Below are 19,610 nucleotides of genomic sequence, written 5' to 3'. Positions count from 1 at the left end.
CACACACACACACACACACACACACACACACCATGCTAAACTTCCAAGGTGCTGCAGTGTTTCTATAGAGAAGCCAGTCCACTAAGTCCTACACTTTTGTGTGTGTTTCTGTGTGTCCACGTGTTTATATTTTCTTCATTTCTCCCCACCACGCCCAGTCAGATACATCCCGAAAGCTATGCAGTTCAGCAAGTGTCTGTATTATCAATAGGAATATCACTCATACCAAAACAGGATATACAGGAGTCACCTTTTATCCAGTTGCTTTCCCCAGTTTCACTTAATATCAATCATGGAAAGTTCTAGCAATAAAAAGTTCATCGCTTTTGAGTTACATATTCTTCTGAGCAGTATGCTGAAATCTACACTATCCTGATCCTTTTTCCAAAACATAAGTGTCTGGCTTATTCTCACCAGTGTATCTTCCCTAGCAGATGAACTGTTGTGTTGTAGTGCTTGTATTCAAGCAGCCGTTATCTTATTTAAAATGTCTCCAAAGCACAAGAGTAGCAATGCTGAGGGGCTGGAGAGATGGCTCAGAGGTTAAGAGCACTGTCCGCTCTTCCAAAGGTCCTGAGTTCAAGCCCAGCAACCACATGGTGGCTCACAACCATCTATAATGTGATCTGACGTCCTCTTCTGGCCTGCAGGTGTACCTGCAGATAGAGTTCTCATATATAAAATAAATAAATCCTTTAAAAAAAAGAGTAGAGATGCTGGTAATTTGCTACAAATAGAATGTTTATAACATCTCAAAATTCCTATGTGATTGTGCCTTAATCCTCATGTGACTGGTATAGGAAGTGGTAACTGTAGGAATCATTTAGGTCATGTGGGTGGGAGTCTGGTGAGATTACTGCCCATCAAGGGAAGAGGGCACTAGATCTCTGCTCTTGAGTGTGCGTGAGAGAGGGGCAGGGGGGAGAGAGGGAGAGAGAGAGAGAGAGAGAGAGGGAGGGGGGGAGAGAGAGAGAGAGAGAGGTGAGAAAGCAAATGTCACTTAGGCCACCTAGGCTATGACAGCAGGCAGCACTAGGGTAAATCCCCCAAGAAAGAGTAACACTTCTCAATGCATTTCACCAGGCTAGCAATTACCTTAAATCCCCTAAAAAGGCATTATGCTAAAATAAAATTATAGCTCCACACCACTTAAAACAGCAATTTAAAAAATCCTTAACAAATAAAATGGACATAAAAAAGAGAAAATCAAGCTGGGCACAGTGGCATGTACCTGTAATCCCAGCATTTGAGAGGCAGAGGCAGGTGAATTGCTGTGAGTTTGGGGCCAGCCAAGTCTACAAAGTGAGTCCAGGACAGCCAAGGCTGCACAGAGAAACCCTGTCTCAAAAGGCCAAAAAGAAAGAGAAGGAGCTAGAGATGTGCCTGCTCCTCCAGAGGTCCTGAGTTCAATTCCCAGCAACCACATGGTGGCTCACAACCATCCATAGTGAGATCTGGTGCCCTCTTCTGGCCTGCAGGTGTACATGCAGGCAGAGCACTGTATACACAATAAATGAATCTTTAAAAGAGAGAGGAAAAAAATGTGCTGAGAATATAGCTGAAATAGCATTTGCCCAGCAAGTAAGGCCCTGAGTTCAATGCCCAAAACTGAAAAACAAAAAAAAAAGCCCCAGAGTCAGAGAGGTTTAGCCAAGAACACAAGGCTGATTTGATATTCAAAATCTAGTGATATATAAGAGAAGCACTCACCTTTTAATATTTGTTAAAACAAAACCTTGAGAAAAGCACAGAAAAGAACTTCAATATGAAAATGAAAATACATTTAAAGCCTATTTTTTTATTTTATTAATACATTTAATGAGGGAAAGTCTATTTTGTTTACTATCACCAATGCTTGTCAAAACTCAACTGGACAAAATTATAGACAACTTGAATAATAAAGAGAAAAAAAAAAGAAAAATTTAAAACCAAACTGGGAAGAAGTAAAATGCTATATACAAAGACAGTGTTGCTCAGACAGTGAATTCTAGAAGCTCTACAAAGACCTATTAAAGCTCACACGCAAGCTTAATGGAGTCTCAGCGCACAACATCAACATTAAAGTTGTTGCTTTACAGTACTATGGAGGAAGCCTCCAGTCTTACACTGAAAAAGACGAGGCATGAGCATTTTAAAAATGCAGAAACAGCGGACAACCAGCAAAAGATATAAACCACTGAGCTCCCTGCCACAACAGACACCCAGACCAGGACAGTGATCATGTGTCCCCAAATCCACAGCGCAGACACTGGGTACCTGGCATTGTTTCATTTAATTAGTTTTAAATATTTTGCTGTGGGGCCCTTTCATTTCAGATATGACACTTACAGCCTCCCCTGAGAATATAATTAGCAGTGCATCTAGCAATAAAGAAGCTCACGTGCTCAACAACATATCGATGGCCAGAATGCTGCCTGACAAGTGCCATCGAGTTACAGCTTATGTTTTGAATTATATTCTATATACATCTAAAAGTAAATCTTAGGTTATCAGACACAGCAAGCCCACACCTGTAATGCCAGCTCTCAGGAGACCGAGGCAGGGGTGTAACAAGTTTATGATCACAATTCAAATAAAGAGGATAGAGTTTAAGTCGCAGGCTAAGCTATACCGTGTGGAACCACCACCCTACATCTATTTGCTCAGAAAGACCTTCACATTGTCTTCAGTGTTTCCTTGAAACTCAACATTAGCAAAAACAGAAACCCACCTCCACCCTTAACAGGTGACAAAAGGTTTTGATCGGCTGAACTTTCTGCTAACATCCAAGCTGGGAGGATTCTCTTCCTCTGGGCAGGGTGTGGCTGGTGCTCACTGAAGTCTTTGCGCTCCCCTGAAGAGGACTGAAAGAACATCCGTAAGTTAACTCCTAAACGCTACCAGGCATCCTGAGTGAACTTGTAAAACAGTGCACGTTGAGGAAGAGCAGCATTAACATAGCTATCCGCAACGGCCACACTCCTCACCAGCAATCCTTCACCTTTTAGTTCAAGTGTCTGCCTAGCGTGACCTTCTCTTCAGACTAACTGCACGCCAACAAAAGCAGGCCATTGCCACACGGCATTATAACGCGCATGACTTCAGGTGTCTCTTCCCTCCTTGAAATAAAGAGCATGTCAGAGCAGCGCTTCTTACATTTCTCGCCACAGGATCTACGGCGGCACTCTGGGTCTTGGCTCCTTTGGGGCTTCCTTGCTGCTGTGAGGCACCAGTTGCCTTATCAGGTAAATTAATCACGGGGGACTTCTGCATCTCACTCAGTACATCATCTTCATCAAGTATCTGGCTGTTTCTATGAAATAAAACAGAACTTGTGTTCTATCATTTGTTACCCTGCTGGTGGCAACCTTGAGGCTGTTCAGTTCTGTGCTTCTGAGGACCTCTCACTGGGGTGTTGGCCTCCTCCTGTCAACCTAAAACCTAAAAACACATTTCATACTACAGTAAAATGTTTTTCACATTATCATATCATACATTAGTCTTTAAAAATCACGGGCTGGGGCCGGAGAACTGAATCAGCAGCTAAGAGCATTTGCCGTGATGGAGGTGTAGGTCCCAGCACCCACAGGATGGCTCACAACTGTCTGTTACTTGGAATCCAACGGCCTCTTCTGGCCTCTGTGGACACCAAGCACATATATAGTGCACTAACACACATACATGCAGGCAAACCCCCACACACATAAAATTAAAAGAAATACACCTTTAAAACTGAAGAATAGATTTCAGGACCGCGTAGCTGGAGAGTCTGGCTGGCAGTTTTATGTTCCTTTTAGTAGCCTTAAAATAAGGGATGACTTTATTCAGAACAGACTTGAACTTCAATGGCAGGGTCATGACAAATGGCAGGAACTACAAGTGCTGGTGGACATCTGGCTCGTTTCCCACTTTAACTGTCGGGAATGTTGCTGCTGGAAGCACCCATGTACGTTTTTGTGTGAACACATGTTTCCAGTTTGGGGATATTAATCTAAGAGGGGCAGTGCAAGGCCGTGCAGCTGCCTTTATTTTTAAAGCCTAAAGAATTATCAGAATGTGGGCATTCTAAGGACAATGTATTGTTCCACGACACCATGCAGTATATGAAAGCTCAAATTCTCCATCTGCTAACATCAGCATTTACTTATGTCTTTGGTCACAGCTGCCTAGTAGCTAAATGCACATTTCTGTTAAATTATTAAGAGTATCTCATTATAGACTAATGATACTATGTTTTCATGATCATGTTAGGAAATATTTACTCTGACCAGTTGCACATCTTAAAACGGGGTTGTCCTTGCCTTGTTGAGTTGTAGCTGCTTATATAATCTAGATGTGCATGTTACAGACACATATGGCTCACAAGTACTTTGCCACTCACTTGCCCTTTTTGTTTCTTGACTGTTCTTATAAGCAGATACACTTTCAAATGGGAGGAAACTGAATTTATCTAATGCGCCTGTCTTTGCTGACACTTTGCTGTTAGACTTGTGAAGCCATTACCTGACGCAAGGGGGGAAAGGTTTATATGTACGTTTCCCTCTGTATGTCTAGGTCTCTGACCCGTTTTGATTCTTATGACATATAAAGTGAAAGTCTAACTTTGCTTTTTCCTCGTGGGTATCAGCCGTCCCAGTACTGCCTGGACAGTTGACAACCTGTGTGGTCAGTTCTGGTTCCCGTCAGAAGGAAAGACCCTTCTGAGCTATGTCTGTCGCTATGCAAGACACACGGTCTTAATGACTGTGCTTTGCAGCAGGTTTTGAAATTGAGAAATGTTGGTTCTTTGGTAATATTCTTTATACTCAAGATTGTTTTGTTAAGTTATCCTTTTAAGGGTTCAAAATATAATCTAAATTATGTTTGAATATGTTACTTCTTTTTATCTTTAATATAAAATGTGCTAATACAAAGGAGCTGATTTAAAAATAATTACAAATGATTTTTTAATTTTTCCTTTCATTTTTCTTTTACTGAAAATAGCGATTTTTTTCATACAATATATTCTGAATATGTTTTCCCTTCCCCCACCTTTTCTGAGATCCTCCCAGCTCTTCTCCCATCCACATCCATCCCCTTTCTGTAATTACAAATGAATTTTAAAGTTATTTGCTGTCACATTATATTGAGATTTTCATCACCATTTTATTGCTTTGTTCCAAATTAGGACTTGAAACCAGGAGCTCTCTATATGGAATATAAGTGCTAAGAACTTTAATAGTTTAGAAAAAATAAGTTAAACTGACAAAAATGTACTGTTCTTTCCTTGAGACTGTCTTTAAGAAAATCTCCCCAAGAGGCAAAACTGTGTTACTTCTTCATTAACAATGAAGTTTAGTCATGAAAAAAAAAAAAATCTTGCCCTTATCACAGTCCCAGTCAGTCTGACACTCCAGGAGCCAGCACCCACTCTGCACCCACTGCTGGTGATGCAACAGCAGCACAAATGAACCCTGCTCCCACATGAAGTGTGTATTATTTAACTACTTAAATACAAAACCAAGGGTATTTTTTCTTATTTGGATTTCTTATTTCTATTAGCATATTAGCACCTCTACGGCTTCTCAAAAAAGTGGAAGTGTTGGTATTTCTGGCAGCATTAGTTCAGCCATGAGTAAAAACAAGAGCGATAAATGAGAGTGTAGGCTGAGGTGTAGCCACCGGCTCCTACCAAGTAGGCTGTGAGAGACGCACAGTATGCGAGCTGCAGGCCACGGGGAAAGTACGTAAACAAAGGAAGATGAGAACTCATCAGGGGTTTTGTTCTCTTTTTTAAATTTTTATTTTGTTGTTTTGGTTCTTTTCTTAAATATCCAATCAGTTGGAAGAAAAAATTACCACAGTCAAAAGACTTCTAAAAACTGCAACAAATGCTGCATAGAGAGAATCCTTTCTAGTCTTTTTTAAACTATCCAAGAGTTAAACATGTAACAGTAAGAAAGACTACCCTGCCTTGCTATCTGCAAGTATGAATGCTGTACATACCATCCCAATGGGAATATTTTGTTGTAATTGCTCCAAATTAAAAACAAACAAATCCCACTCTGTACACAACCTCAAATTTTTTTCTCTTTCCCATTCCATTCCTAAAAGCTTGAGTGTGGTATCTTTATAACTTCATTATAGGAATACATCCATTATTTGATAGAAATGGTATATACTTTTTATACTTGTAACTTTCCATCAATACCAAAATTCAGATTTTGCCCAGGTTTTAACACGGAACTAACACTGTAGAGAGAATATCCTGGGAATATGGATGCATTGCCTGCCAATGTAAAAACCTATGGCCTATAGGAAGGGTAAAATAGAAGGTAGGACATTTGGCAGGAAAAAGGATTCTGGTCTAAGAGGCAGGTATGAGAGATTCACCCAGAAGACGTGAGGAGGACAGATGCATGGTACCTGAGCAGAGGTAACTAGCCATGTGGCAGAATGTAGATTAGTATAAATGGATTATTTTAAGTTATGAGCTACTCAGGGAAGAGTCTAGATATATGGCCTATGTATTTGTAAGTATATTTGAGTCTCATGAGTCATTATACCAGGAGGAAAAACACACACTGTCTTTCTCTTCTCAACCCCCCTTCCTCCTTCCCTCTCTATTTCATTCCGTTATGTGGCTATTGCAGGTTGACTTCACCACCTGGGATTTGCACAGTGAGTGCCAAGGCAGGCATTCTGTACAGCACTGGGTCTTCTGTAAAAGCATCATTCTGGAAATACTAGTCTGGAACCTGGACCTGTCATGTAACCTTAGCCAAGTCTCAAAACTTCTCCATCTTCTTCCACTGTAACACAGAGATAGTAGCATGAATCCGTCACAGTCACTGTTATGAAGATTTCAGTGTTCAAATATATGATGCTTATGCCATACGTAACAGGGCTACTCCTAAGAGCTATGTTTGGTGGAGTTTCTTCTACTTCCCTTCTACAGTCCACACAGAACACCAAGATGATTAAGGCCGTAACTGCTAAAATCTTCCTTTAAAACCCTAAGATGCCATCAGCAAACATGCCAGCCCTCCTAATCCTCTGTCTAGAACATCAGCTAACACAGAGCATGTGAACTGCCAGGACGGGTAACCTGAAAATAAATAATATGTTTGTCCAAAGGATTACAGGAATTAGCCCTAGGAGTTGCTGGCTCCCAGCCGGGAGTGGGGGTAGGCCAAGGAAAAGCCCATGCCTGATGATACAGATGCCGCCTTAAAGCCCTGATGGCACCCAGCCTGCCCATGCACCTCCCCCGCCCTACACGCCCCCACCCCACCATCTCTCCACAAGCCTTTCCACACAGGTAGTCCCCACCCCCCAGATGGTCTTCCGGGGAGGAGGAAGAGTGCCAGCTCTCGAGTACAGTTGCTTTTTGACCAACTCCTCTCCGCCATGCACTGGCTTCTCAGTGTCACACAGACGAACACAGGTCTGATAACAACAGTCTCAAGTGGTTAACTCCTGCAATCCTCCTGGCAAGCATATCATTTCTCTTCAGATCACCCGTCCTGGCAGTTCACATGCTCCGTGTTAGTTGATGTGGTAGACAACGCAAAATAGAGGTAAGCTCCAAAATAAATGAAAACCTCAACAGCATCAAGAAATGCATATTTTCATAAACATATATGATATGATAGGATATATGTCATATACCATAAATAATGCCTATTTCAATATTTCCAATTCGTTTTTCAGGTGTGGTATTTGAACTCTGTCACTTAAAGCCTGAAAAATGAAGCCACATAACTGCCTAGCACCTGGCTCAGACGCTAGCGTGTGATGTTAACTTGGCTCAGTACAGTCGTTCTGCTACCTAACTTCTTCAGTTCTCTACTCTGCACCTTATGGTGTTATTATAAAAAAAAAAAATTCAACTATATGAGTCAGAATTAGTAACTTAAAAAATTAGAAAGCTAAACCTTCAAAGAAACATAGTTAATTTGTATTTGATGGGAACATTAGGAATTTAAAGGTAAGAAAGTAGCACGCATCAGAGCAATCACCACGAGGCATAAGCTTCAAAAGCCAAACATTTTGCAGAATGCAAATTGTGTGAGTACCACAACCCAAATACAGCTTAAACCTGAAGGATTTTCACTGAAGCATTTGAAGGCAGAGGCATCAGGTACAAATACCACTGCCTACCCTCGTTTCACCAGGCAATCTTACCTTAAAGTACACTCCATTTCCACTTCAGATTGTGTAGAGAAAACACGAAAAGCATACTTGTTGAGTAGCAAGGAAAAGCTATCCCCAGGATGCAACCAGCACCACTCATGTGTCTCCATTGGTAAGAGCTGGCTCTTCTCAGAGGACTGATGGAAACACGGATTCGTATGGATCTAATCAATGAAAGAATACAGCATGGGTTAAGGAGCCTGAAGTCATTGCCTCCTGGAGCCACGTGGGACCTCCAGTGGAGGCAGGGGGACACCAACCCACCCACAAAGCCTTCAACCCAAAATTTGTCCTGCCTACAAGTAGTGCAGGGATAAAGATGGAGCAGAGATTGGGGGAATGGCAAGCCGATGTCCCACCCCATGGGAGAGAGCCAACCCCTGTCACTATTAATGATACTCTGCCATGCTTGCAGACAAGAGCCTAACATAACTGTCGTCTGAGAGGCTTCATCCAGCAGCTGATGGAAACAGATGCAGAGGCCCAAAGCCAAACAATAGGTTGAGCTTGGGGAGTCTTGTGGAAGAGGGGGAGAAGGACAGAAGGAGCCAGAGGGCTCCAGGACACCACAAGAAGACCTACAGAGTAAACTAACCTGGCCCCGGGGGGCTCACAGAGACTGAACGACCAGCCAAAGAGCATGCATGGGCTGAATCTAGACCCCCTAAACACATGAAGCAGATGCACAGCCTGGTCAACATGTGCATCCCCTAAACGATGGGAGGAGGAGCTGCCCGTGACTCTGTTGCCTGCCACTGGATCCCTTTCCCCTAGCTGGGCTGCCTTGTAGGGCCTCAGTGGGAGAAGATGTGCTTAGTCTTGCTGTGACTTGAGATGCCAGGGTGGGCTGGTACCCCTTGGGGGTCCCCCCTTCTCTGAGAAGGAGGAGGAACTGGGGGAGGGGCATGAGGGTGAGACAGGGAGGAGAGGAGGGATGGGGCTAGGATCAGACTGTCAAGTGATTAAACAAATAAAAGGAAAAAAGAAAAGTAATTTTAAAAAGAATATAGTGGTGCAGCAGGATTGTAAAATTAACAACTGAATATTAAATAATAATAATAATATTAAATAATCCACAACTTAGTATCAAAACAATTAAGTAAGCCAGGCATGGTGGTGCCCTCGGGAGGCAGAGGCAGGAGGATCTCTGTAAGTTCCAGGCCAGCGTGGTCTACAGAGTCCAAGACAGCCAGGGCTCTGTGTAATAGAGAAACTCTGCCTCAAAAAACAGAAACAAAAACAATTAAGTAGAAAATTACACTTAAAAGTTTAGTAAGCCAAGGAACCTAGTACCATAATCATCTACACATGGAAAGGGGCTCTACCTCCCGTTTCTGAAGGAATCCAAGATAACAAGCAAAATTATCATTTAATTAGTTAATTAAATTATTCACTGCATAAGAAAGATAAAAAAAAAAAACTAAATAATTCTCAATTTGGGAAGGGTCCCCCACTGCCTGTCCAAAATGCACTCGTCCCTGGCAGCAGAACTTCTCTGCTATTTATTTCCCCCGAATAATTTCTGGTACAATTTAAAAGTGGAAGAACCACGAGGCAGGAGATGATGATCAAATCCCTCAAGCATCAACCCTCTCTTTCTGCTGTCTGGGAAGAACACTTTTACTTCCTTCCATGAAGATCATTGAGCACATATCAACAACTATTACTGCATTATTTTAGATCATATTTCTTCACTGACTGCCTCTAATTAGCAAAGATAGCTTCCTCAACACTAATTTGTAAAATGCCTTCTGAAATGCACCTCAGAACTGCAGATACAAGCCGGTGGGAAGTGTGAGCAGGTGACGTGGCCACCGAGCTTGAAGACCTAAACTTGATCCCCAGGACCCGAAAGAAGAGAAACAACGTTAGCAAGTTGTTCTTCAATCTTCACATGTGTGCTATGCATGTATGTATGCCCACGCATGTGCGCGCGCGCACACACACACACACACACACACACACACTGTAATTTTAAAAATCTCAAATGTAATCAAGAAAAAATTGTCTATTTCCATAAATCAAATATTATTTTTCATTATTACTATTAAGTTTTAAAAGAAGCCTTTCTATATAATGATGCAATCTACAGCAATGCAAACAGAACAGTGTAAAATCTGCGGGTTTTCCAATAGATCCTAACACAGAACAACTCTTCCTGAGACCCCTTCCTCTACACATCATGCTAAATTATTTTTTTCCTAGAAACATCAACAACTTCCCTGTACCCAATACCAACTTAAGTCACCCATCATTTTTTTATTGGCCAGCCATATTTATATTTACATATATATGTATATATATGCATATATGTATGTATACATCTATGACTGTCTATATGCAGTAGCATATCCAAAGGAATCACGAAAGCTTGGTTTAAAACATCAAATCATAAGTCAGTTAGCAGATCTACTCACAAGAAAAGTGAATTAATGTCCCTGATAATCTTTTCTTAAGCTGTTTATCTGAATACTTTTCACCCAACTATAGGGAGAACTAAGCACCTGTAATGAGCTAATCTAGGAAACATTCTAGGGATGGAGAGATAACTCAGTGATTACGAATATGGGCTGTTTTTGTTTTGCTTTTTGCAGAGGACCCAGGTTTGATGGCCAGCACCCACATGGTGGTGCATAGGTATTTTTAACTCCAGTCCCAGAAGACCAAAAGTCCTTTTCTGGCCTCCTAAGGCACTGCAAATACACAATACACAGATACGCATGCAGACAAAACACATACACATTAAATGAATGAATAAATTTTGTTTAACTATTCTAGGTTTTAGAATTCAAATATCTTTAGTTAACACTAGGAAGATTTTGAATAAACTTGAAATCTTCATGCTTTAGTAAACAAGATAGTCTCCTAATAATGTACTTTTGATATATAAAAACTTAGTGGCAACTGAATATTGTTGAAAGGAGTTCTTAGCATTCAGTAAAAAGAATAACATGAAAAAATGTAGGGCTTATTCATTATTTTTGTAATCCTATTGACCAACTCATTCACAAACAGAAACACTAAGCTCTTGACTGGATCGCCTCAGTGTTCTGCAACCTGAAATATTTCAGCTGTTATTTGGAGCAAAAGCAAAGACAACAGGAGGTGTAACAGTGATCACGACCCTGGGCAGGTGAGACGGCCCCGCAGTAAAGCCCTCGCCTCCTGAGCTCAGGAGATGGAAGATAACTGACCTCTACACACATGTCCACATACATACAAACACACACATACACACACGCCTATAGACATACACACACACAAACAAATAAATGTAATGAAGACTTTATATATATTGTAAAAATTATATTGGTTTATTTCTCTATCTGCCGGATTTGAATATCAACTATATAATCTAGAAAAGGTCTAAGGGTTAATTAAAAAATAATAATAAATCCAACCATCAAGACCACTTAAAGGATCCACCGATCCAAAACTAAAGTACTGGCGCACAGTCCTCCTTTCGTTACCATCTATTACAAGTAATCAATCAGAATCTTGCAGAATGTTGAGTGTTGCCACAACTCTTCCCCTTGGGGCCAGATGTACTATTATCCACCCTTGCTTTTCTGAACCAATTAACTCTAAACAAATAACATGTTACCAGAAGCAGGACTAGAACTCCCGCTTACTCTTCCCTTAAGGTGCTTCAGGGACAAAAGACTTCTTTGTTTTGAGCCATGGTAGGTCACTAAAAGGGTATTAGAAATTGGATACTACAAAGTAAGTACTTTTATAAAAACCATGATGTACCTACTTCCAGAAATCCCACATTATGCGTCTCATCACAGCACTGACTCATGCATTCAACTATATTAAGAACCTGATACCGTCTATACATTCCAGAAAATACTAGAGACACAAAACCCAACCCCCATACCCAGTGAGCTCAAGCACTCTCAACTAAGAAAAGTAAGAAAGTGAAGAAGACCCCAGGTGGCCAGGAGCTCCAGGGGTGCTGCCTGAGGCACCAACATACTGTCAAGGCGCTCGGCACAACACAGAACATACGAAACTTTCAAATGTTACATTTATTCAGGGTTGAGAGGGGGTAATTCCGGTTCTACTTTAAAGTTTTCCCAGTAGTAAATTCAAAAGGCTATTATTACAACAACAGTTCAGCATAGTATAATAAAGAAAAATAATATGTAAAATCTGGGTAAAATGAAGTAATCACTTATAAAATAGAAATACAGAAACAATGAAATCACAGGTCTAAAGTACAGTTCAGAAGTAGAGCACAAGCCGGGGGTGGGGGTGAAAACACAAAACTAGCTGACATCTCAAAAGTCCATTTGGTTTAGTTCCATAGTTATTTCACCACCAACCAACCCACGCCCCAGTGAATGGGCCCTCACACACAACTCATCCTCCTACACAGCGTAGTTTGCAGCTGGAGGAAAACAGCTTTGTAGTCTCGGGATCACCCTTCAAAGCACTGATGCTCAGACTACAGAGTAAATGATTAAAAGCTCAGCCTGAAGAAAATGCTTCCAATGAAAATTATCCACAGTGAAACAGAATAAATTCTACAACTTACAAATACTCAACTCTACACAGAGAACCATAGAAACCTGTTGACAAAATCCTCTAACACTGAGTGGATTTACTCCCTCCCCCATCTGACCCCATGAAAAGGAGCACTGCCTAGTCACAGCTTTGTTTGTTTGTTTGTTTGTTTGTTTGTTTTTTAGGGGAGGGGAATGCTGCACATGCGCCTTGGAGGCCAAGGACAATCTCCGGTTTCCTCCTCCATCACGCCCTTCTCTATTCTCTTGAGACACGGCTCCTCTGAACCTAGAGCTCACCATTTTTAGCTAGCCCGGCTGCCGGCAAGGCTCTCAGCTCCCCTGACCCCTGCAGCTACAGACACACGTGGCTTTTCACGTGTGTGCTAGGGATCGGAGCGCAGGTTCTCACTTACATGGGAAGTGCCCTTACTTACCCAGGTTACAGGTACTTTTGCGGGAACGGCTTGGCATATCCAGTTATGAGCAAAATTACAATTTACACATTAGTCAATCATCTCCCATAAATCTGACCATCCGAATTCAGCGCCGTACTTTGAAAAATACAGTTTACTACTTAGACACTGACCTTGCAGGTACGAGAAGAATGGGTTCTGACATAAACTCCCTATTTCCAAGCCTTAGAACCAGCAGGCTTCCTAGTCAGGTGTTAGAGGGCAAGAGGCCAAGGGTTAGACTCAGTCCGTACACTCACTGGTTTGATTCGAAGCTGGCCTCCCACCACCTCAAGAATGGCGTGTCTTCTAGATACTTTTTTGTCAGTTATCTACAAGGGAAAAAAAAAAAAGTCAAATATAGTCACTTCCTGAAAAGATAAACAAAGCCCTTAGCAATGCTGATGAAATTAGTAGGCTAGACATTAAATATATTAGCAACTCAATAGCTAAATGTCAAATGACTGCCTTCGTTTAACGGGTAATGGAACAGCGAAGGGGAGAGGGGACCTACCAAAGTCATGAAAGAGAAAGACTACCAAAAACAAGCCTATGGTCTAGCTAGCCCCCAACCCTCCCAATCCCCCCAACACACATGGAACACACCTAGAGAGGATTCCTGCTGATAAAATTTACCAATAAGAAAAACATATCCAATATATATAACTGGTCAGAAAACATTTCGAATATAAAAGCTCAGGTTGCCTTAAATTAAGTGGTAAATGTGAAGGGTGTGACCACGAGGTTGGGCAGATCAAGCACCCTGCATTTCTGTTCTGGGCCATTGTAATAAACATGTCAGGGCTTGTTTCAAAGCCCAGCGTAGAAAATAGCTGACAACCCAAAAAGCTGACGTCTGACCAGATGTGTGAGTGATAGATAAAACCTTAGTAGTAAGTTCTGACCTAGGAGCAGCCAGGACTGCAAGTTGGTGATAAGAGTGCCGCAGAAAGCTAGATGTGTGAATTAGAGAGGGTAAGGTTAAAGTAAGTATAAAAACCCTGAGAAGAAGCAGCCAGCTCTCTTCGCTCGCTAGCTCTCTCTCTCGCTGCCACCATGATCACTTGAAATGCTGCCAGCCAACGGGGCGCTCCCCCCCCCCCCCCCGCCCCCGGACGGAGCGGACAGACATGCTGTCAGATAACAACCCGAGAACCGATTCAAGTCGCAGCAGCGAACCTGTTCGACAGATCTTCGCGATATCAGGTCGTATACCCTAATGGCATAAGCTCCCAGAACATTGATATTATAAGATGCTAAATGCTACTCCTATTAGAATTAAGATAGTTTTAAGAGTGTAATGAAATGGTATTGGTGGCTTGGCCTTGGAGCCTTAGCCGCTGCCTTTTGTTGTAGTTGCCTTTGTATTGCTAATAAACCTCTCTTGCTAAATCGTACCACTTGCTCTTGGCCTGACTCTTTTGTTCCGGATTCTGAGTGTAAACTCTCTGCTCGCGACAGCCATGTGTGACAATTAATAAATAAATAAATGAATAAATTAGAAGGCAGGAGGGAACCAGCCCAAGCCAGAGATCAGCATCTACGTCTTCAATATAATTACTTTCTGTTTTGAGTTAATTATGGTCAAATTCAAAATTATTTGCCCACATCGAAGGTCCAAACTGCTTATCTTTTAAATGCTGAGAACAAGCATCCTTCCCACCTCACTGTAATCGTAATAGTTGGGATTAACTTTTTTTATCCCTGACTTAGAAATGATAGAAACACTGTAAGCAATAACTGTATTGCTTGTATAACTGTAATGACCCATCTCGTGGTTGGTTCACTTACTATCAGGCACTTGAAGTCCAGCATTACATACAGCAGGACCAACATTTCCTCTCCATTACACCCACTAAGGCTGCAAACAACACTGAAACTGTCACATATCAGTACTCATTTTTTTAAGATCACGTAGCACTTCCACACTTCATAACATGAAATGCACAGGGCCAAGCAGTGTGAGGACCACAAAAAGTAATTCTTCCCAAAACAAGGTAATTTGAAAAAATACTTTCTAGGAAAAAAAAATCTTCAAAACTTCATCTAAAATATGGGTATTTCAAAGAAGTAAAATATCCTAGCTTAAAAAAAAAAATTTTTTTTTGAGACTCTGTCATTGTTTTATGACGTGCACCTGAGGAGGACAGATCAGCACTTTATCATTTGCATAGCTACATGCAGACTACACACCGAGACTTACCATAAAGCTGCTGTCCCTACTGCCCAATTCACACAGTCAGATACTGAAAGCCCAGAGGATCTACAGAGCTTGGGGAGTCACTCTCAGAATACATGCTGTTCAAAACCCTTACTCTAACTAGTAAAAACAAACGACATGCGTGATGACACATTCACATTGTGACCATGCCTGTGTAGAAGCATTCAGAAGCAGTCACGGAAAGGCAACTCACTCTCAGCCGCACTAGAGAAAAGTTCCTACTTCTATCTTGAGTGTCAAGATCTCCTTGTTACTTTACCACAGACTGAGTCTCTAACATTAGAGGAAAGCCCCAATAAAGCCATGGTGTGTAAAGATGGTTCCTCTGGGCTGGAGAGATGGCTCAGAGGTTAAGAGCACTGGCTGCTCTTCCAGAGGTCCTGAGTTCAATTCCCAGCAACCACATGATGGCTCACAGCCATCTATAATGTGATCTGATGCCCTCTTCTGGTGTGCAGGAATACATGCAGGCAGAGCACTGTATATGTAATGAATAAATAAATGTTAAAAAAGAAAAAGATGGTTCCCCCACTGGTCCATCTGAGGCTCCTTTCCTCTTGTATACTATCTATAAGCAATAATGGATATTTTCTATCTCAGTCTTTTCAGTAAGCTTAACACTAGGAAGAAAAGGCTGTTTTGAATAATACAAAAGTATAGTGTGACCTCTAGTGGACACATGATTTATTTCATTACAAACATCATCTCTTGACCAAAAATTTTTAAAAAGTGGTTTTTGTTAGGTACTTACACGCCTATAACCTCAGCTCTTGAAAACGAGGCAGGAACAGTGCAAGTTCAAGGGCGGCTTGGGCAATGTAGTGAGATCCTCTCTTAAAAACAAATATTTAGAATAACCTAAATTCTGACATACCAACAACATATCCAAGAAGTCAAAGAATCAACAGCTGGAGCAAACCATATCAGCACTGAAAGTACCGCCAAGAAGCAGAGGTGACAAAACACTTCGGCTACCATGCTCAACAAAGAAACATCACCCTCACGATCAATGCTGGAGCAGAAAAGGCACAGGGTGATGGGCAGAAGAGAGGAAGGAGAGGAGGGACAGGGCAGCAAGGACACAGAGACTAGCACTCAGGTGGGAAATAACGGAGGTCCACCTTTCAAGAAGAAAGCGAACCTGAAAGGAGATGCTTAAAGAGGAAGGTCCAGTTTCCGGCCAGATCATTGGCTGAGCCCCTAGCCTTTAGCACTTCTAAGACCCAATCATCAGATAGCCTCATCTCACATTAACAGGGCGGTAAGATGCCCTGGCGGGCTTATAAAATGTGGGTGAAAATCACCCCTCTCCTAACCAAGTAAGTCACTGTAGTCTGCATCAGCACTGGGATTTCCTGCTCCTCTGAAGCAAGCTAAAACAGGTTAGTCTCCGCCATCTGACCACTGGATGAAGAACAGGCTCACCGAGGGTTTAACCCCAACATTCAAAAGAAGACACCTTCTTAGAAAACTCTTTCCGTTGTTTGTACAGTCTAACAAACTAAGGAAAGCAACAGGGTGTTGCAAAAAGATTGAAATAATCAATCACCTTAGGGGAGAGAGAGAGGTAGGCCAATTGTGAACTTCATCAATACCACGCCATGCATACATATTTCTACACACACACACACACACACACACACACACACACACACACCCTTTAGAGCCCACATACAAAAGGCAGCCTCGAAGCACCACTTTTCCTACTCCCAAAATAGCCTTAAAGCTAATATAAACGGTTCCATGCAGCCACCAGGATTAGCCAACCAGGCAACACTTCTTACTCATGGACTAGCTGGCCCAGGTCTGCTCCTCTACTCCAAGACAAAACACCTACAGGGCACAGACCCCATGTGCCACACTCATCTTGCATGCCCACTGTGCTATAATCAGCAAGACAGTGCACACAAAGTAGTCACTATAGAAGATACTGGGGAGGTTGGTAAAGCCACAGATATACTTAGGGAAATCATTATAAATGTAGCCAACCAAAAAGATCATAAACTTACTTAAAACGGAGTTTTTTGAGGTGTGGGTTTTTTAAAGATTTTATTTTTTATTACATATGCATACGTGTCAGGCTATTATGCATGTGTGTGTGCACAGTTACCTGGAGAAGCAGAAATACAGGCAGCTGTCAACCGCCTAACGCAGGTGCCGGGAGCTGAGCTCAGTCCTCTGTAAGAAGCCGCAGGCTCTTAATAGCTAAACCCATCTCTCCGGACCCTTGTGATAGTTTTTGCTCGACTGCCAGGCTCTCTAGAGCGACCTCTGTAAATACTATGTCCTGTGGCAATGCCAAATGGTTGAATACCGCAGCATACAGTTTCAGAGCGATTCACCTTTTAATGACCGGTTTATACTCAACTTTCTCCTCTGAAGAAGGCTAATAAAAAGCACGTGACTCAAAGGTTCTGAAAGGATTAAAAATATCTATTTAGACTGGTTCGATACCCAGACCACTTAAGGGTTAGCTACTGCTGCTACCAAAAGAGCTACTACTATTTCGGTAAGGCCAACCAGCCCTGCAGAAGGGGCCAAGGGATAAAAGAAATTAGCCTAGAGGAGGTCACTGGGTGACTAACGTTCTCTGTAATGGACTATACAGTACCGTAAATATCGTAAGCTTTGTAAGTTAACATATGTTAGCCCTTGCCGTAACTATTCACCCTTAAAAGCTAATCGTGTTTGTTTGTTTATTTGCTCTCTTTACATCTTACATCTCATAACCGACCTTTGCTCAACCTGGACTTGGCTCCATCTTGCCAGGCCGGATAGGATGGTAATGATGTTAACTCGTTCGGTACTTTTTACAGGCACCAAAAAGAAATGTCTGTGAGTTTACCCGACATACTGCCTGCCCAAACCTGCAAAATCTTGACAAGCAGAGCCAAAGCGTGGAGTTCCCTAGGACAGGAGTCAGAGCGTCAGCCTAGCAAACTCCGGCAGCCGTGTCCTAGAGCACGTCCCACACTTACTCCCAGCAGCGGCCCGCGGCCCAGCACAGTCTGCCCAGGCCCCACGGGCACGCGGGGACCGCCGTCCAGAGGCTCCAGGAAGAAGTCCGAAGACATGGCGGTAGGAGCAGGTCCCTTCACCAAGAGATGCAGCGCAGCCACTTCCCTCAGCCACGAGGGGCATGTCCTAGAAGGGCGTGAGACCCGAGGCTCCTTTTCTAGTGAGTGTGCTTCCTCCCTTTCCGGAATCACCACACCACGCGAGCCAGTAACTCCAGCAGGGACGCCCCTTTCAGCCCCCCCCCCCCCCCCGCCCGCCAAACTACTACTTAAAAGCTGGAGCTCACACCCACAATCTCCTAGCCTTTCCTCCCACAGGACTCATGGAACGCTGGGTCTTGTAGTCCGTGACACCTCCCTTCCGCTCCTTCACGGAGCGCAGACCTCATGGGAAAACTACCAATCCCAGAAGGCAATACGCGCATCTCTGTGCCTGTGCTGATTCCAGCTGGGGCAGGAGGGTGGGGCTAGAGCAGTCCTGACGTCAAGGCCTAAGGGAAGGGTAAGCCTGAGTATTTGAATAGCCACAGTGCTGGCCTGCTGGCCCTGTGACCTCCCAACGAGACTTTTCCTGAAGGAGTGTGATGTGTGTATGTGTTTCCTTCCCTTCCATAAAAAGAAGGCTTGGGGCCGGGCGTGGTGGCGCACGCCTTTAATCCCAGCACTCAGGAGGCAGAGGCTGGTGGATCGCTATGAGTTCGAGGCCAGCCTGGTCTACAAAGTGAGTCCAGGACAGCCAAAGCTACACAGAGAGACCCTGTCTCAAAAAAAAAAAAAAAAAAAAAAAAAAAAAAGGACGGCTTGAACTAGAATAAGGCCTCAGTGGCAGGACTTACCCCAAGTGGGAAGTCTGGACTTGACTTTAGGGTTCAGCCTCCGGAGGGCCTTTTCTTTGCTGTGCAGCAGCCCTATGCTCACTCATGCATTGCAGCCAGTGGGCTTTCTCTTTTTTAAGGCAGAAACTTGGCTTAGGTACTTCACCCATGAGGCACGAGAATCTTCCTTCTCTCTAGAGGAGGCTTGTTCTCTGGCAAGGATCTGCACCAGGCCGGTCATAAAGGCCTGGCTTGGGGGATGCAAACCTGTAATGGTTGGGTTGGGTCGGGGAGTAAGGAGGAGGGGACCCTATTGCTAAACTCGGGGCTCCCAGCTAGAGGGAACTTTCTCTTTCCCTAATTTGTAGCTGAGAAGACTCAGCAAGGCATTGTGTCCAGAGGACTTGCTCTACCGCCTCTGCAAGGAGGAGGCCTTCCTG

General features: G+C 42.9%; 1 protein-coding gene across 3 annotated transcripts in view; it reads right to left on the bottom strand.

Moving 5' to 3' along the window:
* Positions 1-18,640, bottom strand: part of APLF (aprataxin and PNKP like factor) — a 51,114-nt gene extending 32,474 nt beyond the window's left edge. The window contains exons 1-5 of one of the 3 annotated variants that reach the window (XM_084766482.1): positions 18,317-18,639; positions 13,378-13,449; positions 8,146-8,318; positions 3,136-3,292; positions 2,711-2,843 (exon numbers count right to left, since the gene is read on the bottom strand). In XM_084766482.1, the coding sequence (XP_084622608.1) occupies positions 2,711-2,843; positions 3,136-3,292; positions 8,146-8,318; positions 13,378-13,449; positions 18,317-18,412 (631 nt within the window). In that variant the 5' untranslated portion in view covers positions 18,413-18,639. Of the gene's footprint in view, positions 1-2,710; positions 2,844-3,135; positions 3,293-8,145; positions 8,319-13,377; positions 13,450-18,072; positions 18,293-18,316 lie in introns of those variants that run through there. The other 2 variants (XM_084766484.1, XM_084766483.1) reach the window with 2 other exon arrangements.
* Between the last annotated feature and the right edge of the window lie 970 nt (positions 18,641-19,610).

This window comes from Acomys minous, assembly GCF_964271855.1.
Source record: "Acomys minous genome assembly, chromosome: 17".
Taxonomy (NCBI): domain Eukaryota; kingdom Metazoa; phylum Chordata; class Mammalia; order Rodentia; family Muridae; genus Acomys; species Acomys minous.
The sequence above is the reverse complement of the archived record's forward strand: the minus strand, read 5'-3'. Positions and strand labels throughout refer to the sequence as shown.